Below are 26,256 nucleotides of genomic sequence, written 5' to 3' on the forward strand. Positions count from 1 at the left end.
TCCTCCACCTCCTTACCCCCCCCACTCTCCAGGGCCACCGCGCACGCGCCGGCCAGGCCCGCGGGCGGCGGGCGACACGCAGGCGCGGCGGCGGCCGGGACAGCAACGCAGGCACCTCCCGCGCGGCGGGGGTGATGGCGCATGCGCGCGCCTCGCCTGCGCCGTCGCGACCCGCGGGGGAAGCGAAGGGAAATTTCGGCGCAGGCGCAGTGGGCTTCCTCCTGGCCCGCTGGACAGCGGCCTTGGGTCCTCCAAGAGGGAGACAGTCAGACCCAGACCCTTTCAAGGACGGGGCCAGCACCCTCCACGGACAGGGAGCACCCTGAGGCTGTCAGTTCAGCTTCGATCGCTGTTCAGGACGTTGCTCATTCCTGCATTCAATCGCTCAACGAGTATTTATTGAGGGCCAGTATGAGGCGCAAAGTCGGGGAGGGGTCACCAACAAATGACCCAAGAATTTTTTCAAATGGAGATAAATGTGACGGAGAAAATAATTCAGTGATGGGAGGAGGGTTGAGAGGGCTCGGTGAAAAAGGTGAAAGTAATTAAGTACAAACTGCCAGTTATAAAAATAGGAGGATGTAAAGTACAACATAGGGAATGTGGTCAATAATATTGCAGTATCTGTATGGTATCAGATGGGTACTAGATTTATTGGGGTGAACACTTCATAGGATATATAAATGTCTAATCACTATGTTGTACACCTGAAATTAATATAATAGTCTATGTCATCTGTAATTGAAAAATAAATTACTTACTTTAAAGAAAGTAAATTATTTACTTTAAAAATAAAAACATTTTGCCCGGCTGATGTGGCTCAGTGGTTGAACATTGACCTATGAACCTGGAGGTCACGGTCCCCATTCCTGGTCAGGGCACATGCCCAGGTTGCAGACTTGATCCCCAGTAGGGGCGTGCAGGAGGAAGCCAATCAATATTTCTCTCCCATCATTGATGTTTCTGTCTCTCCCTAATCCTTCCTCTTTGAAATCAATAAAAAATATATATATTTTTAAAGTATTCAGTGATGGACCCCAGCCGGCTTGGCTCAGTGGATAGAGCGTTGGCCTGCAGACTGAAGGGTGCCAGGTTCGATTCCCGGTCAAGGGCACATGCCCGGGTTGCGGGCTCAATCCCCAGCGGGGGACGTGCAGGAGGCAGCCAATCCATGATTCTCTCTCATCATGAATGTTTCTCTCCCTCTCCCTTCCTCTGTCTGAAATCAATATATATATATATATATATATATATATATATATATATATATATATTTAAAAAGAATACTTCTCTTTATAAAAAAAGTATTCAGTGATGGGCTGGCAGGGGGTGATGTTAGGGAAGGAGGTTCCTACCACCACCACCATCAGGGAAGGCTGGGGGAAGGGGGCATTTGAGCTGAGGCCTGACCCTTGTGCAGCCCCAGCCCAAAGCCTGGGCATCATCTTTCTTTGGGTGGGGGGGCATCATCTTTAATACCTTTCTTTCCCTGTTACCTCACATTGTACCAGTTCCTATTCTCTGGAACCTTAATCCCACAGAGCCAGAACTACAGAGCTTCAGCCTCCTCTCTGTGAATTTCTCCAGTCTTGCTCAAGAATGCTGCTTTTGCCATGAGGCACTAAAGGAAAGGTCCAGAAATCCCACTCAGACCAGCAGTGAATGGGATACTGGAGTCTCCCAGACGATAGAGGGATGACCCGGTGAAGCAAGAGGGGTTCTGTTTGACACCCAGCTGTCTCTCCCTAAGCAGAGGGACCCCAACCACCATATCAAAGGTTTATATTCAGGACACCCTAGGGATTCTCAGGCATGGGCAGGGTGAAGCCAGGAGGGGCAGCCAGGGGGATGTGGGCAGTTATAAAAATACACTTTTTTACTAGAGCCAGGGATGGCTGAGGGGAAACCCCAGTGGAGATTACAGTGGGACAGTGACTTTTTCTGAATATGCTTTTAGTTCCACTTTCCAACCGTTTAATTAAATGTCCATATTAAATATATATACACACATAGATTTTAATTTGGAGTGTCCTGGGCACTGACACTGCTCCATTTTATCCTCCTTGTTCATATGGCTTTGAGAAACATCCTGAACTTTAGCATTTTTGCCTAAACCAGTATCTGCCCCCTTTTGGGTTTCAACAACTAACTGCCCTACAGGGAACGCTCATTCTGACTTTCAGTCCATGAGATGTGAATGAAGCTGGCCTCACCAACTCCTCTCCCCACAAACACCTCTTCTCAAGTTGGAAGCCTTGGACAATCAGTAGAGCCTTCTTTGCGTGGGTGGCTGATTTGAAGGATAACGCAGAGGTCACCACTTGAAGAGAAATGGGCCAAGAGAAATGGGCCACACAGAGGAAAACAGAGACAAAGGAAGAGAGAGAGACACTGTCCGAGCTCCTGGATCCAACCATGCCTTATGATAGGTCGGTGTTGCCCAGTGGTTAGGGCATTGGCCCACGCACTGAAGGGTCTAGGATTTGATTCCCAGGCAGCAGTACCTGGGTTGCAGGTTCATTCCCCAGCCCAGGCCAGGGCAAGTGCAGAAGGTAACCAATCGATGTGTCACTTTCATATCAATATCTCTCTCTCTTTCTCTCTCTCTCTCTCCCTCCCTCCCTCCCCCCTCATTCCCTCCCTCCCATTCCATCTAAAAGCAATGGAAAAATATCCTCGGGTGAGGCTTAAAAAAAGATAGACAGTCCTGCCTTTTCAGTGTGTCAGCTAATTTATTCTCTTTTTTGCTGAAGTTGATTTAAAGTCCATTTTCCGTCCCTGGCACTAACTGAGATTGCAGCTTCTGGGAGTCAAGTGCAGGGCTGGGCATTCTACAAAAGTGCTTCTCAGTCCTGCCACTATCTTGTGAGATTGGAGAGGAAACAGAGACAGACCACATTGATGGCAACTGCCTCACAGCAAGTTAAGAGCCAGAGCCAGACCTAGAACTCAGGCCTGACAGCAGAGCTCCACTTCCTTCTCTGCACTGGGTTTTGTACGGTTTAAATGAGATTAACATGAGTCAAGTGCCTGGCTCATAAGTGCTCAAAAGATGCTGGTTACCCTGATCACTTCCATATGTCTGCACTAAGCTGGTTTCCGGGCACAGAAAGAGAAAAGATTTGGGGGGGGAGAGGAGGGGTTATGAGGTCACAAAACTGGGCAATGGCCCCAGGGCAGAAGTGAGGTACCAGTGCTCACCCTGCTCATCCCCAATCACCCCTCACCCCAGCAGTAACAAAATCCATCTTAAACCCTGCTGATGAGTCAGAGGAAGCCATGAGCCTACTCATTGCACAATGGCCAGATCCTGACCCAAGCCTTCCTCCGGCTCCATTGACCCTTAGTACTGAGGAGGGCAAAGTGGAGGCATCTGGTGACCCAGAAAGAACTCAGACCTGATGTTTTCACTTTCTTAGTTCATCAAAGAAAGCTGCTGCCACCCAGTGTGGCCGAGGTAGGGCTTTTCGGAGCACCCTGTGGTCTTTGTAACTGGGGTGGATCTCATGGTCCCCATCACACTTGGGGAAAATATCCACCCTCCTCCCAGTGACCCACGAGGTTCATGCCCCCTCCCTGGTTCCTCACGGCAAGTACGCTGGCTTCCTTACTTTTCTACCTCCACATCTTTGTACATACTACTGCTTTTTCCCAGACTGCCCCCCCTCCCAGATCCTTTCATAGCCGGCACCTTCTCATCTTTCAGGCCTCTCCTCTGAGACACCCTCCCTGAGGGCCCCCCCTCTGTGTTTCCCATGACCAGGAAACATCCCGCTCTCTAAAGGCGGCTGTATCCAGGCTCCTGTCTGCTAGCCTGTAGACGGAGCTGAGATCAAAAGCTGAAAGTATATCCACCCTCCCAAACACCACCGGGCTAGAGTTCCCTGTGTGATGCCGAAAGGACACAGACACACCCAGTTCCCTGCTTTTAAGACGTGTTCTCTGTCCCTCGAAGGCTCTGAGTACTTTAGGTCTCATATTATACGTGTCCGTTCATTCTGTTTTCCTGGGTCCCCAGAGCTAACACAAGACGAGGCACAGTGGGGTAATTAGCAAGTGTTTGTTAAATGAATCCTTTTCTGCTGGGAAACTCCTATTCATCCCTCCTCCAGAAAGACTGTCCTGACCCCTAAGGAGAGCTGTGTTCCTCACTCTAGGCTCACCCAGTCCTAGGTCCTTCTCCGGCCAGTTCTGACCGAAGGGGCTGGGAGTGTCCAACTGTTAGTTTCGCTTTAGTTACAGAGCACAGCCAAGTGTAAGCTAAGAGCTGGGTCCTCATAAGCCACTTCCTGCTGCTCCCAGGATGTAATTTTCCCTCATCTGCTCCGTAGATCTGCCTGGCTCCATTTGTTCTTCGCCAGTTTCCCCAGCACCATCTCCCACCCTTCCCTTTCTAATGTCCTCACTTTCGCCTTGCTGCATCCTGCCTCAGGGCCTTTGCTCAGGCTGTCTTCCTGTCTAGAATGCCCTGTGCCCTGCATCCAGGCCATAATACCCTTCAACATAAAGTCTCTAAATGCAAGTTACGCCGAAGCCGGTTTGGCTCAGTGGATAGAGCATCGGCCTGCGGACTGAAGGGTCCCAGGTTCGATTCCGGTCAGGGGCATGTACCTGGGTTGCGCATATCCCCAGTGGGGGGAGTGCAGGAGGCAGCTGATAGATGTTTCTCTCTCATCGATGTTTCTAACTCTCTCTCTCTCTCTCCCTTTCCCTCTGTAAGAAATCAATAAAATATATTTAAAAAAAAATAAAATAAATGCAAGTTACATGAAAACCTACGCTGAGCACGTCTGCATGGCCCAGCTGTGTAAAAACAGGAAAGTGACTTCACGTCTCAGTGTCTTGCTGTCCACCCATGTTAAATGTGAACAGTGGCAATCATCCTAGAAGGTTCTTGGGAGATTAAATAGATAATGAAAACAAAGCACTTAGCCAGTGGTTCTCAACCTTCCTGACGCTGCGACACTTTAATACAGTTCCTCATGTTGTGGTGACCCCCAATTTCATTGTTACAAATTGAACATGATTAAAGCATAGTGATTAATCACAAAAACAATATATAATTATATATGTGTTTTCCGATGGTCTTAGGCAACCCCTGTGAAAGGGTCCTTCGACCCCCAAAGGGGTCGCGACCCACAGGTGAGGACCGCTGGCTTAGGGCCTGCTTCCTCACCAACACCCAATAACTGTTAGGGGAAGCACCCCCTATCTGGAGATGTGAGTTTTCATGCCTTGCTTTTCTGCACTGCCTTATATGGAATCTTAGTCGATCTAGGGTACCCACATTGCATGGAGGGGAATTTGGGCCATGGGAGTGGGGAGGCAAAGAGGAAAGCCATCCCGGGCCTCTCTTTGACTTCCAAACGAGACCTTCGTCAGACAGAGTTTTGAAAGGTAAAGCCAGAGCCAGGTTTAATTATGATGTGAAAGGAAGAACCAGGCAATAGAAGCCATGAATGCCAGGCACAGTGCTCACACCTTACAATTGAAGAGGTTAGATGAGGACGAAGGTCCCTGCCCCCCCTCCCCCGGGGGTGTGGGTGAGACAGGGCAGGATTGCCAAGGAGAGTAGCAAGAGGCGGGAGCTGACGGAGGCGGGAACCTAGGGGCAGGGCAAGCAGTCCAGTTCCTCCCCTGCAACCACCAGGCAGAGGGACAGGCAGTGACAACACAAGGCGGATACTTGGCTGAGCTGCAGCTGAGGACACAGCACCCCTCCCGCTATCCCAAAACCCAGACACCTATAGTCCCAACCTACGTGACAAAAGATAATTCCCGACCTTCAGGGGGCACTGGCTTTTCTTTTGGCGGCCCAGTGGGTGTTTCTTTCTGGAAGCCCAGCATCTGAATCCCCATCCAAGCCTAGGGAGTCCCCACCATGGGAAGTCAGCCCCCCACTGACAACAGAAGCCCCAGGGTCAACAGTTCGATGGATCAAACTGTGGGCCTCAGTTCCCCATGTGTTCCTGTGTCCCGCCCTGTGCCACACCATTGTGCATCCTTCCTTTGTAAGAAGGAGGGTATTTCCCAGTCCTGCTCTGGGGCTTGGCCATGTCATTTACTTTGGCTAAAGACATATGGGCAGAAGCATCAGCATACAAGTTCCGAATCTGGACCTTAGGAGGCCTCACGTGACTCCGCTTGTCCTCTGGCACCATTTTGGGAGAACTTTACGTGAGCTGGCTGCTGGTCTGAAGATGAAGACAGGTAGGGCTAAGCACCCCCTCACCCTACCCCACCCTGCTACTCCACAGCCTTGCACCTGGAAGCAGAGCTGCCCAACTGAGGGCAGCATAGAACAGGCATCCCAGTTGAGTCACAGATACATGAAAACCACCCATTTATTTTTTTTCCTTATTTATTTTGTTAGCCCTCACCCAAAGATATTTTTTCCATTGATTTTTAGAAAGTGGGAGGGAAGGATCGAGGGAGGGAGGGAGGGAGGGAGGGAGAAGAGGAGGGAAGGGCAGGGGAGGGGAGGGGAGGGGAGGGGAGAGGGAGGAGAGGAGAAGAGAAACATTGATGTGAGACACATGGATTGGTTGCCTCCTGCACGTGCCCTGACCAGATCTGGGGATCGAACCCAAAACCCAAGTACATGCCCTTGACTGGAAATCGAACCCAGAACTCTTTGGTGCACAGGCCAAAGCTCTAACCATTTAGCAACATGGCTAAGGCCCAGCCATTTATTTTTGCATGCCACTGAGACTTGGGTTGTTTGTTACATGTTGTCAGCAGCTGACTAGCACACTCACAAACTCACTTTCCTGGGGATCCAGGCAGCTAGGTTGGCACAGGACACGGACTAGGCCAGTGGTCGGCAAATTGCGGCTCGGCAAACTGTGGCTCGCGAGCCACATGCGGCTCTTTGGCCCCTTGAGTGTGGCTTTTCCACAAAATACCGACTTCTGCGCATGGGCCACGAAGTTTCCATCGCACTGTACATGCGTGCCTGCACGTGGTATTTTATGGAAGAGCCACACTCAAGGGACCAAAGAGCCGCATGTGGCTCGCGAGCCGCAGTTTGCCGACCACGGGACTAGGCCAATAGGATGTTTCCACTCAGGAAAAAGTGATGCAAAGAAACAGCATCAAGGCAGGAGTATCCAGTTTCCAGGGACAGCTATGGCCGAGGGCCAAGGGCAGATGACTGCCAGTTGAGACATCTGGATTCTGTGGTGGTGGCAGAAGTGTCCTCACCAGTCAGTCCCCTGACCTGATTTCAGCTGATCACCCCAGCTGCCTTGCCACCTTGATTCTTCCTGTTTTCTGAGCGTGATTTTCCAGTCTTCCTGCCACTTCTGTAAGCAACCCAACAGCCCTCCAAAGCACATCTTTGCCACTGAAATCGGCCAGTTTCTGTTGTTTGCAAATAAAATCCCTGACTTACATAAGACTGGGAAATCCCAGCATCTGTTACCTTTACATTATAATTTTGTTAAGTGTTTGGGTTGCAAATAACAGAATAGCTGGCCACTAGTATCTTACGATACGAAGACTCTTAAGCAGTACAGACATTGTGATTCTCAGAAAAAGGAGTCTGGAGATCAGAGGTCCCAGGGTAGGACTGGTGGCCTCATGATTTCAGGGCTCTGGGAGGCAGCCTCTCTGTGCTTCTCTTAACTTGCTCCTCATGGCCACAAGAGGGCTGCAGAAACTCCTGCATACGGTCCTCATAGGAAGCATGAAGGGATTGAAGGGGGCAATAGGGCCTTTTCCATGACCAGAAACCCCCACCTCAGACCTTCCCTTAAAGCTTGGCCAGAGCTGGGAAATTTGCCCAGGCTGAAAACAACCCCTGCAAAAGGCATTACCAAAAAAAAAAAAAAGCTGAGCCAAATCCTAAATTAACCCCCACCCAAGGCTGGGCACACTGCAGCTGGCGCCAAATCAAGGCTCTATGGGTGAGGAGGGAGAAATGGCTGCCAGAATAGCAACAGTAGGGTCAGCCACAACAATTAAGCTGGGGTCTTTTCTTAAAAAAAATTTTTTTTTTATTGATTTTAGAGAAAAACATCAATGTGAGAAACATTAATTAATAAGTTGCCTCCCGCCCGCACTCTGACCAGGGGTAGAACCCGCAATCTGGGCATGTGCCCAGAGTTAAGCTGAGGTCTTATTGTGTGGGGAGCATGGTCTCGAGGACCATCTGCCCTTGGGGTCCACGGATAGCGCCCACAGACACTAGAGTGCATGAGGCTCTGCTCCCACCTCCCCACCCAGAACTTCTCATTTGTGTAACAAACATTCCTGGCTGTGCCTCCTGGGACACACGGCCAGGTGCCCCTAATAAAACCCGTGCGCGGAGACTCCACCATGAGAAGGGAAATCTCTGGGGCCGTGAGAACAGAGGAGCTGTAGCTACATTCCAGGACACAAAGCCAGGGGCAGATTTCCAAACTGGCCAGGTCTGGGGCAGATTCCCACCTCACACGACTCCCCCGAGGCCCCTTTGGCCCTTGCTGGCTGAAAGGCCCCAGAAGTCACACTTGGCCTCCCTCTCACGGGCCTGCATCCCACTGTCCCTGGAGACAGCGTTTTCCCACAACCCCAGCCCAGGTGCAGAGGGAGGCTCCAGGAGCCCGAGGTGGGGAAGCAGGCCATCTGGCAGGAGACGGGCTTTCCCCAGGCTCGGTCCTCATGGATGCTGCCCTGGGTGAAAGGTGAAGAGAAGTGATAAGGTGATAGGCTGCAGACTCCTTCAGGGAGCCACACAGAAAGGGCCAGGCTGGCCCAGGGGCATGTGCACAAGCTATTTGTTCAACTGTGTATGAGCAAGCACATGTGTGCAGGTATGCCTGAGTAAGCATGTGTGCGTGTGTGTGTGTGTGTGCAACTCTCTGTATATGGGTACACATGTTCTGCCTTTCTCCAAAGGACACAAACATTCACAAAGTTTCAAGCCAGTTTCTGCTAAATTAAAAACAGCTTTTTCGTGTTTAAAGTTTACAATACGAAAAATAATTTTCCTTTCTTCCGGGGGGGTGGTGAATGGAGAAGGAGGGGTAGAGAGCCCCCGAGAACATTCCACGAACCAGCCCAGACGGTTACGCACAATCGACTGGTTAGATACGGCAGCACCCCCTCCACCCTGCACCGGCACCCCTGCCAGCTCATTGGGGACAAGATGTTCTGAGGTGTGAGCTGATCTGGGGAACTTGTAGCTGGCAAAGGCTTCTCACTGCCCCCTGAAGGGGCCGTGCCGCTAGCAGAAAAGGGTTCTTTTGGGGGAGCTCAGGTTAGGGAGGTGAGAAGAGGCCAAAATGTTCTGGTAAGTCCCCAAGGACCCTGCTTTCCTTCCAATGCCCCTGAAAGCATGGGCTCCTTCCTGGTTCCCAACCAAGTTCCTATTTCAGCACTGCCTCCCAACTCAGCCTCACCCTGGGGGCCCCGTGGCTGCTGGGCGGGAGCACCAGGCCTGTGGTGCGTTTTGAGGGTGACCTGGAAGCCTCCCCTCTCAGAAGGCTGGACGTGAACAAGCAGGCAGTCTCTACCAAAGTACAGCCCCATTCACAGTGAGGCTGCCACAAAACCAAGGGCTGGGGCAGCTTGTGGAGCTCTTGGCCCCTATGGGAGCGTAATGACTTCATGCTTCCTTTAGGCCTGCCCTGTCTCCTCTGCATTGCAGCCTCTGGGAGAGGGCTCCACAGCCGCCCGATCTTGCACCCCAGAACCGAGCAGATGGAGACAGAACCTGTTAGGGCTGAATGCTGGTTGGTGGCAGGGGGCCAGACCACCAGGCACATAGAACAGCCTGGAGAGTTGCCAGAGGCCACGAAGTTTGCCCTCTGTCTTCCCAGCATCCAGTAGAAGAACCGGCCCCACTTCCTGCTGCCCTCACTCACATCCCTGAGCTAAAGACTGGACCTTTTCCAGCTCTTCTGCAAGGATGGGAAAGGGTGAGGTGGGAGAGGGGGCCCCAAATGCACAGAGGACAGGAGGAATCTGTGACCTATCAGGCTCCACAAACTCGGCACGGGGCCTGCTCCATCTTTTCACCATAACATTTTTATTAAATACAAGGAAAATATTAGGAGACGACGTCTGCTAAGGTATGAGGTTAATTCTTTACACAGCGAGTGGGTCACAGAAACATGACATCAATCGTCTGTTAGCAGCAGAAGAGACACTTTAAGTTGCCCCAAGGGTATAAATCCCATTTATAAGGCAGCGGTGCTGGCCTCTTTAAAAAAAAGCAAAATGGAACAACAATAAAAAGATTTAGAGACCAAAACAAATGTGGCTGGAGATGCCATGAAGCCCTTGAAGAGAGAGGCTCCTGCCTACTGACTCCCCAGCTGGCAGCCTTGGGCAGGTGGCACTTCACCCTGAGCACAGGACAAAGAGGGAGTGCAGGGCTGGAGAGTAGATGAAATGAAAGTCCCGAACAGACCCAGGGAGTGCAGATGCACTGGGATCCTAAAGCAGCACCCTCCTTCATCCGTGGGACAGGGACATATCAGCCCAGTTCTCCTCAGGGCCCCCCAGGTGGCCCAGTGCCCAGTGGAGGCCCGACATCCATGAGGACCATCTCTGGAAGCGGCTGTGGTCTCTCCTCCTGAAATCGAATGAGCAAACACCCTGAGGTGCTCAGACCAAGGACGGGAATAGGAACAAACGCTGAACCTCCTGTGCGGCCCTCTCCCATTCAGCAGCTTGGGCTTATTGGGGAGACAGAACTGTCCTCTGGTCATCAATCCAAGTTGGGTGCTTCTGAGCCCCTCCAGCTCCAGAGAAGTGGGGTACAGTTATCTATAATAATAAACAGGTAATAGGCAAATCGACCGAATGACCAACAGCAGAACGACAGTCTGGGCGACCTTCTGGACGACCACGCTATGACATGCACTGGCGCCAGGCCAGCCAAGGGGGGTGCAATGAGATTGGTGGGTGGGGGCCCCCTGCCATCACCCCACGATCACCCCACAGAAGGAGGCCCAGGCCACCAGCCGGCGGGGCAATTGATGGGGGGAGGGGGGAGCCTCCACAATCGCCCCAAAGAGGGAGGCCCAGGCTACCGGGCCAGCCAGCTGGTGGCCACAGACGGAGTCCCAGGTGGGTGGATGGGGCTCCCTCTGCACAGCCATCAATCACAGAGCCCCATGATCGATCACCCTGAAAAGGGAGGCCCAGGCCAGCCAAGTGATCGCACCCCATGCCTGTCACCCACAGAGGGGAGGCAACTGGTGACGGGAGGCGTGGGGGGGCAGTGCTACACAGATGGCAAGTAGTGGCAGTGGCGGAGGCGGGGCCAGCTGCTGGCAGCCGGGGAAGGAAAGCCCCAATAGGCCCTGATAGCCGGCCAGGCCTAGGGACTCTACCAGAGGGGTCCCTGATTGCGAGAGGGCACAGGCTGGGCTGAGGGACACCCTACTTCGTGCACTGGGCCTCTAGTTTAAAAATACATGTGTGTGCCTTGGCCAGAATTGCTCAGTGGTTAGAGCATCAGCCCATGCACCAAAAGGTTGTCGGTTCAGTTCCCGGTTAAGGGCACATACCTGCATTACAGGTTCCATCCCTAGCCCTGGTTGGGGTGCATGCAGGAGACAACCAAATGTGTCTCTCTCACATTGATGTTTCTCCTTCTCTCTCTTCTCTCTCTCTCTCTCTCTCTCTCTCTCTCTCTCTCTCTCTCTCCCTCTCTCCTCCTCCCTCCCTCCCTCCCTTCCACTCTCTCTAAAAATCAATGGAAAAAATATCCTTGGGTGAGGATTAACAAAACAAGCAAACAAAATACACATGCGCAAGAAACTTGGGGTGGGGAGAGTGGCATACTATGAATTTGGATTGACACTAATGAGCCTGCATATGAACATCTGAGATTGCTGGACTGAGGGATGGGAGAAGTGGGGCACAATAATACCCCAAAGAGACCCCCTATTCCAACCCATGAGTGAGGACCCTGTGCAGACGAGGAAACTGCCTTAGGCTCAAGTTTTCTGCCACAACACATCGGCCTCCTCACTGGCAGGCTCCCTGGGCAGGCAGAGAGCCAAGATCTGCTTTGGGAAGGAAAGACCCTAGGAAGGAGGCTTATCAACACAGCGGGACTATACAGCCAGCCCACGGGGAGGACACGTGCTCACCAAACCCCTGGCAAGAACAGCATGCAGCCAGGTCATGGGTGTGTGGGTGGGGGGGCATCCCGGGAGCTACCTCCTGCTTCCGGCCCGGGGCAGCAGGACTGGGGCACAGGCAATGCCTGCAAAAGACTCAGGGAAGTGCAGGTCGCGTTCCCATTCATCTGTCTCGGTGTTGTATACCTGCACGATGCCTGTCACATTGTTGAGGCGCCAGTTATAGCCCCCAACAACATAAATTTTTCTGTCCAGCAGGCAGCAGCCGGCCTCTGACTGGCCGGCCCTCATGGGGCTCACGCTGGTCCACTGGTCTGTTTCTGGTACATAGTACTCTACAGCTAGCACGTCAAAGCAGCGGTCCATATGGTCCATGCGGCCACCCAGGGCGTAAATGCGGCCGCCAGCACCCACCATGGCATGCAACACACGGGGTTCGCTCATGGGTGCCTTGAACTCCCACTGGTCGGCTGCCGGGTCATAGCAGTGCAGCGCCTTCTTGTCCTCCACGGAGATGCCATAGCCACCGGAAATGTAAAGGCGGCCCCCGGCCGAGGCACCCGCGTGGCCCCAGGTGCGGCGCTTCAACGAGCAGGCATAGCCCCACTCGTTGCGCCGCGGGCAGTATCTTTCAACGGAGGCCAGGCTGCCGGCCCGGTTGCGGCCGCCCGTGGCATAGACCATGCCGCACAGCACGTTCAGCTGGAACTGGATGCGGCTCTCCTGCATGGCCTGCAAGCGCAGCCAGCGGTTCAGGTGAGGGTCGTAGCGGTAGCAGGCATCCACTGCACCCTCACCACTGCGATATTGCAGGTGCTGGCCCCCGGCCACATACACAAAGTTGTCCAGCACAGCCACGCATGTGTGGCTGCAGCCCACCTCCATCTCGGTGAGCTCGCGGAAGTGACAGGCTCCCGGCTCAGGCAGGTGGTATACTTTGCTACTGACAGCGTGGTCACTGTCAGTGTAGGGGGTGCCACCAAAGGCCACCAGCGAGGGCACATCGGAGCGCACAATCGTGCGCGGGGACTGCATCTCGTGCTGCCGAAAAGGCAGCACCTGGTAGTTGAAGGCCTCTAGCAGGTACTGGCGGCAGAGCACGTCCTCCACCATCAGGTCCAGCGTCTGCACACTATCCACCAAGTCAGACGAGTGCATGAGTGGGAAACGGATATGGCAGAGCACATGGCTGGCGCGTGGCCGCCGGGCAGGGTCATGCTGCAGCCAGCGGACAGCAGCTCGGAACAGGTCGATCTCGGCACAGCTCTGTAGGCGGTTGCTCTGCAGGAAGAAAACGAGGCGCTCCAGTGGCAGCTGCAGGAAATCATCTTCCGCAGCGATCTGCAGGAAATGCCGGAAGGTGAAGGCATCCACCGACTCTTTGAGGGAGGCCAGGCTGAAGGTGGTGGCCATGTGACCGATGTGCAGGCAGGTCTCCACGCTCATGGCAGCCTTGAGGAACTCCTCACACAGCTCCACCACTGGCAGCATCTGCAGGAACACAGCTGCGCCCAGCACATCCTGCACACAGTCCAGGTCCAGCGTCACCTCGGCACTGTAGGCAAAGTCAATGATGTGCCGCAGGCCACGCGCTGACAAGCCCTTCAGTTCAATGATGTCCTGGCTGGCCTCCCTCATGCCGCCTGTGAACATGGCCCTGAGGGTCAGAAACACAGCATGTGGGTCCAGGGCACCAACAGACGTCGTGGCCACTGGGATGGCCTGGCCCTGAGACACCGCCAGCAGGGCTTTGCCCACCAGGGTAAAGCAGGCCAGGTATGCATTAAAAACATGCAAAAAATAAAAGGCTTTTCAATCCACCCCAAGCCATGCATCTTCCTCCCAACAGCACTCTCGGCCTCTCCCGTGGGGCCCTGCCCGACCTCACCCAGATGTATGCTGCACTGGGGTAGGCTGGTTCTGAGGCCGGAGGCCAACTCCCTCCCTCCCTCTCCCCTCACCCTGCTCACGGCATGGCGATGTGGCTGTGCAGGAGGAGGCCAAACCTTAGCTTTGGCTCTGGGGAAAAGTCTCCAACCCCATATCAGTGCCCAGCCATGAAGACCAGTTCCTCAGTGAGCTCAGGAAATATAGCGGGAACCCCAAGGGAATACACATCATGGTTCACAGAGTCCAGTACCTCCCCAGCACACTCACCTGAACAGGTGGCTCCACCTTCCCCTGCCTGAGTCTCAGCTGCTATCACACAGGGATGGGGAGGGAATAAGGGTCCCAGGCTGGAGTGCCTATTGGGCGCCCCCACTGGGGTCACTGATAGGTCCGAAGAAAGGCCCATGTAGTTAGGGGAGCCCCTAAAAATGACCCACGGGAGTCTCAGCCTGCTGTAAGATACCCCCCCCCCGCCCCTCGTGAATGGCCCCAAGTCTGTCAGCTGGGCTGTCCTGCTCTGAGGCATGGACCTGGGACACAGGACCTGGGTCTAAACCCCCCACAGCCTTTGGGAGGGGCCCCTCCAGGAAGAGGGCTAAGAATCCCAGTGCCTGCTAGAAGTTCATGGCAGGTTCTAAAAGATGATGCATAAGAGGCTCCTCTCAGAGGGTGAGCTGGCCTTTCATCATAATTGTGACTGCCATCAACATACATCGTAAACATCATAACGGGTGACTGACGGAAGGGAACTTCCGTTGGCCATTTGCCTAACAAATGCTTGTCACCCAGTCCCTACGCTAGTATGGGCCAGGCGTAGGCCCCAGAGTAGGAACAGCTGAGCTTAATGCTGCCTTGGGACCATCAACGAACGACTGCCCAGCACTCCACAAAGCAGTGCCATATCGCTTCCAGGAGCAGCGCTCTGCCAGCCCCAGGGCCCTACCCCTTCTTGTCCCCGAGAGTCCCATCGGCCTGTCGAAGGCAGGAACAGTCATTGCGACGGGAGGGAGCTTTGCCTTTTAAGGCCTTGCCGCTGCAGTGCCAGCGCAAAGGAGCCTTTAAAGGGCATTTCTGGCTGGGGCGGCCCGCCCGTCCCCAAATCCAGAATAAAAATAGAAGCGGCGCCCCAGATGGCTTGGTTTCTCCAGCTCCCCAGAAGGGCCTCATTGAGCCCGCAGGGCGGGCAGTCGGGGGCACACTGGGCTGGACACCTAGCCTCGGAGAGTGTGCAGCCTGTGGTGCGCACCCGGGCTGGGACTCTGTGACACGGTCGCAGGAGCGCCTCAGCCACCACTGGCAAAGCAGAGTCAGAGACTCACCCCCAGGATGACACTCTTAGGAAAGGGTCTTCAGAGCAGACAGACCCAGACACTCAGCAAGGTCTCGCCTGTCACATGGGGATTGCAACGGAGCCTGGCAAACTCGGGGGCCACCGCCTGGGAGTCCCCCCTGTCCTTCGGCCTGAGTGCAGGTATCGCAAGGGCAGGGATGTGTGCCAGTCCCTGCTGGATTCTGAGGCCAGCTCACACAGGTGTCAAAAACACAGCAGAAACCTGGCCAAGCCCTGCCTCCCCTCAGGACAGAAACGGCTGATTGGGTGCCCACAGGCCACTCTGTCCCCCAGGTTTGTTCTACTGGCCTGTGTAATATCCCTAAAAAGTCTGAGTAAGTTGCAAACCTGGGAAAAGTGGTAGGTTTACTGACGTTTGGGCCAACACCAGTCACCTTCCCTCAATGCCATCCCTCCCTAGCTAGAGTTGAACTTGCCCCTCTCAGAAGAATGTGCACTCTCCAGCCCATCCCCCAGGCCTGTGCTCACCTGAAGTAGTCGCTGCATGCAGCCAGGACCACCTTGTGTGCATGGAAGGTCTCTCTGTTGACTGTGAGCACAACGTCCAGGAGCTGGCCCTGTGAGCGAAGTGTGGCCAGCCCCTGCAGGAGGCTGGTGCTATGGCAGGGTGCAGAGAAGGTGCACTTGAGAGCTCCATTCTTATCGGCCATGCTATGGGAGAACAGGGCGGAGTGTCAGGCTCAGAGGCTTCAGGGCCTCAGCCCGGGAATCCTGGACAGCTTGCCCAAGCTCTGAAGCTGCCCCAGGCATGGGAAAAATCACCAGGATCCGCCCCAGAGAAGTAGAAACAAGATCTGGGTCCTGACTGCCACCTGCCCACTGAGCCTTGGCAGTAGAGTAGAAACCTGGCCAAGCCCTGCCACCCCTCAGGCAGAAACTGCCATTTGCTGCCGATGATATGGGCAGGGTTTCAGACGGGACCTGAGGAAACCACATGTCCCTCTTTTACTATTTTTTTTTCTAATTTTTTTTTTAATTTTAAATATATATTTTATTGATTTTTTTTACAGAGAGGAAGGGAGAGAGAGATGGAGAGTTAGAAACATCGATGAGAGGGAAACATCGATCAGCTGCCTCCTGCACATCTCCCACTGGGGATGTGCCCGCAACCCAGGTACATGCCCTTGACCGGAATCGAACCTGGGACCCTTCAGTCCGCAGGCCGAAGCTCTATCCACTGAGCCAAACCGGTTTCGGCGCACATGTCCCTCTTTTAAAAATATATTATTTTTTATTGATTTCAGAGAGGAAGAGATAGAAACATCAATGATGAGAGAGAATCATTGATCAGCTGCCTCCTGCATGCCCCTACTGGGGATTGAGCCTGCAATCCAGGCATGTGCCCTGACCGGGAATAGAATCATGACCTCTTGGTTCATAGGTCGACGCTCAACCACTGAGCCACACTGGCCAGGCACATGCCCTTTTCTTTTTTTTTTTTTATTCAAGTCAGATTCACATAACATACAGTTCACCATTTAACATGTACAATTCAGTGGCATTTAGTATATTCACAATATTGTGCAACTACCACCTCTATCTAGTTCCAGAACATTTCCATCTTCCCAGAAAGAAACCCCATCCCCATTAGCAGTCACTCCCTATCCCCCGCTTCACTCATCCCCCTTCCCCATCCCCTGTCAACCACTAATCCACTTTCTGGATTAGTTTGCCTGTTCTGGACATTTCATATAAATTGAATCAGACAACAAGTAGTCTTTTGTGGCTTTTGTGTCTGGCTTCTTCCACTCGGTATCATATTTCAAGGTTCACCTACATTGTAGCGCGTATCAGTGCTTCACTCCTTTTTATGGCCAAGTACTATTCCACTGTGAGAATGTATGAATGCACAATTTCTTTATCCCTTCAACTATCTATGGACATCTGGGTTACTTCCAACCTCTCCTTTTAAAAGCTCTATTCCATTATTTTTTATTCTAAACGTGTCTCCTGAATGCTGCACTGAGTGACCACTGTCCCCTAAGCCCCAGCAAGCTGCCCCCGTGGTACACTTATCGCTCCTCTACAGAGGGTGAGATTAAGATGCTGGGTGCTGGCACAGAGCCCATTGTGAGCAGGGATGAGGAACTTGACCTGCAACTTCTCAGGAGTGCTAGGCCCTGAGAACACGGGTGCCTCAGGCCAGCCTCTCACAGCGGGGAGGGAGGTGCCACCTCCAGAAGGGCCCGGCCTTCAAAGCCCAGCCACTTTGACACCTGCCCAGCATACCTGTGTGCCCAGCACTATGGGGAAGGGCAGCCACATGACCGCAATGTCACCTTGGCCATTTTCAGAAGAATCTGGCTGTGGGCTACACTCTTTGGCTGCCCAGTCAAGGGGAAAGGTCATCAGTCCCATCTTCTAAGGACAGAAGCAGGCGGAGCAGCTTATCCATCGCCCAGAGCTGTGAGAGGACACAGCAGAATCTGAACCTGTTCGGGGAAGCAGCAGGCACACGGGATCTTCCTGTCACCTCCTGGCCAATGTGGGATAAACAGAGCAAATTGTGGGGAAGCCACAAAACCGAGAATATCTGCTGTATGAAGATGGATTTACCTATGAAGGCAGCTGCTGGGGGGATGGGGAAAAGAGGTTCCTGCACCTCCAAATGAGGATTCAGAAGGCAAAGATCATTTTAGAATTTTTTTTTTAATTTTAAAAAGGAAAGTGGTGGAAATAACCCAAATGCCCATCAACGAATGAGTAGGTAAATAAAATGTGGTATGTGCACACAATTGAATATTAAGAAGGAATGAAGCTGATTCACGCTACGTTGACAAAGATGAAAAATATGATGCTCAATGAAAGAAGCCAGTCACAAAAGGCCACATGTTGTATGATCACATTTATATGAAATGTCCAAAACAGGCAAATTCATAATGACAGAAACCAGATTAGGGTTTGTCCCGGGATGGGAAGGGGAAATGGGGGATGACTGCTAATGGGGACAGAGTTTCTTGGGGGAGATAACGTATTCTGGAACTAGATGGAGGTGATGGTTGCACAACATTGTAAACATACTAAATGCCACTGAATCGTTCACTTTAAAATGATGGTTTTTATATTATGTGAATTTGACCTCAAAAACAAACAACAGCCCTGGCTGGTTTGGCTCGGTGGACAGAGCGTCGGTCTGTGCAGCACAGTGGCCTGAGAGGTCAGGACAGCTGGTGTGAGCCCTTGGAGCCCCCTCCCAGGAGCAGACTTGGACTCAACAGTTCCAAGCACCAGTGTGTCACATTCATCACCAGGACCCCCTAAAGCCCAAACCCAGAGCCTAGCCCTGAGTGGAGTGTCTGGGGGTCAGGCAAGGACCCAAAGGCTGGGAGATGCAGATCAGTGAGACCCACTCCTCCAGGAAACCCGCCCAGGCTGTACCACAGACCTCACCTCACCAGGCTCTGGCATCTGATGTGAGAAGCAGAGGGAGGATTCTGATCCCTACCCTGCCATCACCAGCTGTACGACTCAGACACATTCCCTGATCTCCAGGTCTTTCTTTCTTGACTGTCAAATGGGACAGGCAGGAGCACAGATGTCACAGGGCTGTGGTGAGGCTCCCATCACCTCCTGGGAAGTGATGGACCACAGACCACCTACTTCTCCCAGCTTCCCTTTGGGCTAGGGAGGTGGCAAGGCCCAGTGGGGGACTGTATCCTGCCGCCTGTGAGCCACTGAACATGGTCATGCACTTGGGAACGTAAAGCCTGGAACCACTCACAGAGCACTGGCACATGGTAGGTGCCCATTGAGCCAGGCTGGCCTCTCTGTGGACACCTGCCTCACAGATTCTGTACATTTTGCTAGTTTGGTTTCAGATGGTCTCTTTTTTTCTTGGAGACTTTGGGGCAGGGCAGGAGAACTTCTTGTGTTTCCCCTAAGCCCAAGGACAGATATGCATGTTCACATTTTCACAAGAAGATATCACACCAAGAACAACTTTATTGTGGAACTGCTCTGTCCCTGAACATATATGGTCCTCCATATATAAAGAGCCCCAAGAAATCAATACAAAACTGGCAACCTCACAGAAAAATGCACAACTGATGTGGGCTGATGGTTTATCAATGGTCCTCAACCTGTGGGTCGCGACCCCTTTGGCGGTTAAACGACCCTTTCACAGGGGTCGCCCAAGACCATCCTGCAGATCAGATATTTACATTACGATTCATAACAGTAGCAACATTACAGTTATGAAGTAGCAACAAAAGTAATTTTATGGTTGGGTCACAACATGAGGAACTGTATTTAAAGGGCCAGAAGGTTGAGAACCACTGGTTTATAGGAAAGAAAGCATAGCTGGCTGGAAAGACCTGAGAGTAGGCCTCTTCCAAATAGGGAAAGTGTGCTCACCAAGGGACTGGCTCAGGCGGGCAGAGTCACCAGGTTCTCTCACAGCAGACACTCATGCCTGTTCCCAGAGGGCGTGTGAAGTGGGACAACCTCCAAGGAGGCAGTTCGGCAGAACCACATATCCTCATACTAGCAAGTCCACTTCTGGGATTTATCTGAGGTGTGCTCACATGTGCAAGAGATGAGTGAGAATATTCCCCACATAGCATTTCTGGGGGCTGAAGATGGGAAACGAGCTAAATGTCCTTCAAGGAGGTACAAAGAATTATGGTGCCTTCTGATAGGGTCTGCCCTTCAGCTGAGCATAGAGGCAGTTAAAACGTTCATATATGGGAGTTAGGATACCAGGTTGGAACTCCAACCAAGCCCACTGGGCTGCTGCCTACAGGGTGTGGGCCAAGCTACAGCCAGAGTGAGAAACAGCCACTGCATACACATCCTCCTCGTGCTGGGCAAGGCTCCCAGCACCCCACAGGCTGTTCCCTTCCTCCCATCTCAAAGATGGGACAACTGTCCCTAAAGCCCCTGCACTACCCCTCACACATCTCACAGCCTCTGGGAGCTCAGGGAGGGAGGGAGGAAGCCAGCAGAGGCCAGAGTCCCAGACTGGACAGAGGCAGACATGGCTAGGCAGAGGTGGGCAGGAGGAGGAGGGAGTGCTGAGGCCTGGGACCAATGACTAAAGCAAGGACCCATTACTCAGGCCAGCCAGACAGGGGGCGGCCGCTGTGGCGGGACTGTAGGCCTCCTCCAGGAAGGCTGCTGCCGCCTTCCTGGGCCAGTCGGAGTCTTTAGACAGCCACCCGAGCATGGTCACTAGCACTGAGTCATCGGAGCCAGTGCGTCAGCAGCTGGTCAGAGTGTCTCTGGAGGCTGCTCACTGCTGTCCTGGATGACTCTCTACCCGGATCTGGACTCTGAGGGGCTGCATATGCCCCCACAAACTTGGCCTGGGCTTGAGATTGTCCTGACCCCCTACCCCTGTGCTGGCGCCTCCCCTTCCTCCAGCACTGTCATTGGAAACCTCTGGCCGGGCCCAGGCCTGTGCTAGACATGGGAACATGGCCTCTGCTTCCCTTGGGGCTTCCCTGCACAGGGGCTGATGGCCCATGGGACTGGGTGGAGTAGATGCCCCCAGAGGGACCACCACATGGCAGGATACCCATCATCCCTCAGGGAACCCCGGCCACTGAGCCTATTGCCCACGTTGTCACCAGTTCCCTACTGGTGCCCTCTACATGGGCTCCTTCTCCCGTCCTTCATGGGGTCACCCCATGAATATACTACAGGCTGCCTCAGGTTCTGCTATGAGGAGACCCAGCCCAAGGCAGGACGGTCTGATGGGGAGTGGCCACAGGAATTCCAGAGCCACAGGGTGACAGGGCCCATGGTGGAGGTGGAAACGCTCCTCCTCCTGTCCTTGCCCACTGCTGGCCCTGGTCTCCATGGTCAGTTTCCCAACCCTCCAGGAGATCTCCAAAGCTCCGGAACAGTTCTTTTCATTGGAATGTCAAAAAAAAAAAAAAAAAGGAAAAAGCAACAACAGGAATTTCATGGAAACATTTCTTTGGGGTTTTGTAAAATCCTTTCCCACCCCCACATGGAGCCCAAAGCTCAGGCCAGAACAGAGTCTGCCGGTATTGCCCCTTTAACATACTGTTCTGACATGCAAATTCCCTCACTTCCCCTCAAAACGGAGAGCACTTCCACTTTCAAAGCCAATTTTGGTTTTATTGTCCATGTGGCTCCAAGGAGCACAGCAGCGCAGCACAGCTGGTTGGCTCGTACCCCGGCTGACGCTGTACCAGGGAGTTCAGCCACTCCACCCAAAGTCCCAGGAGCATCAGCAGGGAAGATACTGCACTTCAGGGGGCAGAGACCCAGAAAGGGGGACAGAGACCCAGAGACAGAAGGAAGAGACCCAGAGAGAGAGGAACAGAGATCCAGAGAGAGGGGGGGATTAGAGACACAGAGAGAGAGGTAGGTAGAGACACACAGAGAGAGGGGGACAGAGGCTCAGAGAAAGAGGGGGACAGAGGCTCAGAGAAAGAGGGGGACAGAGGCTCAGAGAGAGAGGGGGACAGAGGCTCAGAGAGGGGGAATTGGACTCTAGAGCCCTGATGAAGCTCTGGCAGCCTGCTGGTCCACTTCTCCTCTCTATTTCACGTATCTCCCTCCCTCACCTCCCGTCTAGCCATACTGGAAACTTCCATACTGGAAGGTTCATATTGAACCTTCAAAAGATAGGCTAGCTAAGCACCTACTGCAAGTGGTTCTTCATAGGCAACCTCGTGAATTCCCTACGAGCACAGGACGATAGTGCAACAAGTATCCCCTTCAAGATGGGAGACCGAGGCCCAGCATGGCCCCCATACCTGCTCCCTACAATGTAGCCTACTGGCTCTGCCAAGGCCATGGCTGGCTCCTGGGACCGCAGCTCCGTGGGTAAGAGGTGCAACAAAGCCAGGGTCTCACACGCACCACAGAGGCAGACAGCCCAGCCACTGTTACCATGGTTACAATATTGTACGGCTTGGAGAGCTATGCTCACAGCCCAAGGACAGTCTCCAGGATTTGGCACCTTGCTCTGGCTCACAGCCCCCACTCATGTCAGCGTCTCTCTCTTGGGACTGCTCTGCCCCCCTCACCCTCAAGGGGCAGCAAGCCCATTCTGGGGCCATCCCTACAGATAAGGGGCAGCTCCTTCAGAGATGCTTACAGTTCTCTGGCAGGGCTTGATCCCTGGGCTTACAGGGGGTGAGGGAGCAGAGGCAGCAGAGAAAAGCTCAGAGCCAGAAGCAGATAAAGGTTCCCACAGTAGTGTCCCAGAAGGCCAGGCATCAATCCACTGAGAGAGACCCAGAGGGAACAGAGTCCCAGAAAAAGGGGGACAGAGACCCAGAGAGAGAGAAAAAACCCAGCCAGGGCCCCAGATCCCAGGTCCTCCAAGCCCTGGACTCTCTCTACAGCATCAGCAGTTGTTTATTTCTCCCTCCTGGTCATCATGCTGGTTATTCTCTGATATCTTCTGTGACAACTTAAAACAGACTGCCAGCACCATACCAATCTGTACTTCCTATGGGTGGGTCTGGGTGTCCAGGGAGAGCAGGTGTGCCAGGCCTCCAGGTGGAGGCAGAGCCTAGTCCACACCCTAGAACTTGCTCTGCCCCCTCCAAGAGCCAAAGGCTATGGACATGGCCAGACCCACTCAAAGCCTACCCTGAGAGCACATCACCCACAGAACCCCCCTCTCTGAGCCCTGAAAAATAGCCTCAGGCCACACATCCCCTAGTCTTCCTCATGGTATCACCATCTGGAGACTTCATCCACATGTATGGCCTTATTTCTGCCTATCTGTGCCTGCCAAGCAGTGACAGGGTGACAGAAGAGAGGGCGTGTCAGGGAGTGCCCAGAGGAAGTACTGTGCAACCTGCACATACCTAGGGCTGGCACCTCCTGAGAGCCCCACATAACACCAGGCAGGCTGAGGCTGGGGAGGGTGGTGGGGCAGACAGGTAGGTTCTGGAAGCACATTCACCTGGAAAGAGCCTTCATGAATCCTCTTGAGGACTCTAGAGATGAGAAAAGCTGCCCAGCCCGTGTGTCACCAGCCCCACAATGAGACCCTGCCCGAGGCTTGCCTAAGATCCCTAATGCACAGAGCCTGGCACAGAGTGGCCCTACTTAGTGCTGGTTCCACTCCAGATAGGGCCTGCCAGCTCCATCGTCCTGCCCTTCTGTGACTTGATGGGACAAACAGCACAAACCCCCATGTTCCCCCAGGACTCACTGGGTCACAGGGGAGTACTCTGCAGACACCATCCACCCTCCTGCCAGGAGAAGGGCATGACATCAGACCCTGTCAGCCCCCTGCCAAAACCCCCTGTTGCTCTCCATAGCCTCACAATCATGGGTCACTGTGAGCCAAGTGTCCCTCAAACTGGGCCAAGACCTGTTCGGGCTCTGTGTCCTCACCCCAGCCTCTTACTGATGCCCCTGGGAGCCCAGGACAAGTGGGGATCTCGCTACTACCGATGGACAGGAGGACCATGTAAGCAGCACCTACCATTCCCAGACCTGCCCAACTCTGGCCACTTCTCAAGGCTAGGAAGAAGGAAAAGGACACCCAAACCCAACGTCCCTTGCCAGCATCAAGCTTTCTGCTCCCACAGTCCCCATCCCTCCCTGTCCTGGTGAGAAGCCACTCCATATAGAGCTATGGGCTGGGTGGTGCAGACCTGGCTCCCAGCTTACCTCTCAGTGGGCAGTCTGGCAAAGGGAACACCACTATCATTATCATCTTACAGACAGGGCATTTAGGCACAGAGATTCAGGCACAGAGAGGTCCAAGGCCTCACAGCACACAAGAGGCCTGGCTGGTGTCAGTCTTTCTCTGTAGCCCCAGGTAAGTGGACCCCATGATCACTGAGGCTGCTGTCTAGGGGTGCTGAGCCACAAAGTGGACGTGGAGCTGTACAGCAGGAAAGGCAGGACGCGGTTCCTGGGTGCCGGCCACAACAAGGGTGTAGATTAGCCCACTAATCCTCCAGCTGCTACATGGGAGATTGCCCCACTCTGGTGGGTCATGCTGGGAGAGCGCTCTGCCCCTCCCCCAGGCCTCTCAGATCCCCGACCTGGCTCTATTTGTTTTCCCAACTATTGCTCTGTCTGGCACACCACCTGTCTGTTCCCAGCCTATCTCCCCAAGACTGAAACAGGAGCCTCACCAGGGCAAGGTAAGATGGATTCTATCTCCTGCTGTGCTCCTGTGCCAGGCACCATGCCCAAAATGTGCTCTGAGCTCAGTCACACTTATCGATTGGATGCTGCAGGGGGTGTATGTATGTATGGATGGATGGACAGATGAATGGATGGATAGATAGGTGGATGGGTGGAACTGGTGAATAGGCAAGTAAAATGGATGGGTGAGGTAATAGGTGGATGGCTGCTAGGGGGCAGCACTGGCTAGAGCTTGACTCCCATCTCTACTCCCTACAAATCTCTGCTACACATACCTGCTCTGTTCACTCCCTCCATGTACCCTCCTGGTACAAGTCCTGTAAATGGGTATGTTATCCTTTGGGCTCAACCAGGAAGCCCTCAGCAAAATTTTTCTGGGACATCTGACCTCCACACTTTGCTCATGCTGGACCCCATGTTGAAGGGCCAACTCCTTCTGCCCTCTAACCCTCCTCCTTATGCTGCACTCCCAAGTCCCCCAGTTCTTCCAAGCCTTCTTGAAGCAGGTCGCCCATGGCCTCCCTTGCCCTCACAGTCCAGCCAGATCTCTCCACAGCCTCCCTTGCCCCCAAAGCCCAGCAGGGCCCCCCGCCCCCAATGCCATGAGTAGCAGGGGCAGACTGGTGAGCAAGTCTCAGGCCAAGGCTTTGCCTGTTCGGTTCCCACCCACTGACTCAAAGCCGATCCCAGTATCAGCCCATCCCCCCACATTATCCCTACTTCACTGGGCTTGGAAACAAAGCCACCTGAATGAGCAAAAGCCCTTCACTCTGCAAATCAGGCAAGTATGTGCATGACTGCACGGCCCCAGGACACCATTCAAAAACCCAGTGACATTCTAACACTGCCAAATTCCAGTGTCTCAGGCCCAGCCCAGCTGCCTCCCCTGGCAGGACAGGTGTTGAGGCCCTGAAAGGGATGGTTCTGCCAAGTGATATGGCATGTGCTCATGCCCAGTGGTGCCAGGCCAGACACAGGCAGACACAGCTGTGGGGATAGCTCAGCCAGGCCCTTCCAACAGCAGCACAAATTAAAGCATAAGAAGGGACCTGTCATGAACATCTTCATTTTAGGAAGTACCAACATCCCTCCCATCTTCTGATAAGGTCCCCATTTTCCTCAGGGAACCTTCTATTCTTCACTCTCATCCCCAGTAGTAGGGATCAGGGGACCCCCATCCCTGGGCTGAAAGAAAAGACTCATGACTCATCCTGTCCAACCAGAGACTCCCAGGCTCCCAGACACAATGAATGGGGTTTTGATCATCCAATCCAATCAGAGCCTTCCTTGAGACTTTTTCTAGACCCTCCAGAATGGAGATTCGCCTTCCCCTGGGGATTCTGGGATGGTGGGGAGCAAGGTGGGGTCACCTTTCCCAGTCAAGAGGGAAAGCAGAGCTGAGAAATGGGAGTCAGATTCCAGGAGAATCATCTGAGGCCTGAAGAGACCAAAAACTGAATTCCTCCCTAAACTTTTTTTTTTTAATGTGAACAATGAACTTTTATTTTTCTATTGAAGGCACTGACTTGAGTTTCTGGTGCTTATAACCAAAGAGGGCCTTCAATGTCAGAAGCCTCAGGTCCTGGCCTCCTGACCACCACATTCCAGATGAGCCTCTGGAAAAACCACTGTGGAGTTAACAATTCTCCAGCTGCCACCTCTTCCAGCACTGCACACAGGCTTCCTAGCCCGGGATTGGGAGGGGGGCGAGAAAGCCACGCTGGGCGATCTCTGGGTGCGTAGGTGGTGGCCATACTCAGCCTGAGCCCCGCCTGCCTGCAATGAGACAGCAGGCGCCCTGGTAAAGGTCAACAAGCTACCCGCGCCCCCCACTGAGAAAGT

General features: G+C 53.5%; 1 protein-coding gene across 4 annotated transcripts in view; it reads right to left on the reverse strand.

Moving 5' to 3' along the window:
* Window positions 1–9,989: 9,989 nt before the first annotated feature.
* KLHL26 (kelch like family member 26) overlaps window positions 9,990–26,256 on the reverse strand; it is a 29,103-nt gene continuing 12,836 nt past the window's right edge. For 3 of the 4 annotated variants that reach the window (XR_009452934.1, XR_009452936.1, XR_009452935.1), the window contains 3 exons: window positions 15,790–15,972; window positions 12,090–13,737; window positions 9,990–10,755 (listed from right to left, as the gene is read on the reverse strand). Coding sequence is in view for 1 of the 4 variants with exons in the window: in XM_059696153.1 (XP_059552136.1) it covers window positions 10,666–10,755; window positions 12,267–13,737; window positions 15,790–15,972 (1,744 nt within the window). In the remaining 3 variants the exon portion in view is untranslated. The remainder of the gene's footprint in view (window positions 10,756–12,089; window positions 13,738–15,789; window positions 15,973–26,256) is intronic. The other variant, XM_059696153.1, reaches the window with a different exon arrangement.

The sequence above is a fragment of the Myotis daubentonii genome, chromosome 5 (assembly GCF_963259705.1).
Source record: "Myotis daubentonii chromosome 5, mMyoDau2.1, whole genome shotgun sequence".
Lineage (NCBI taxonomy): Eukaryota > Metazoa > Chordata > Mammalia > Chiroptera > Vespertilionidae > Myotis > Myotis daubentonii.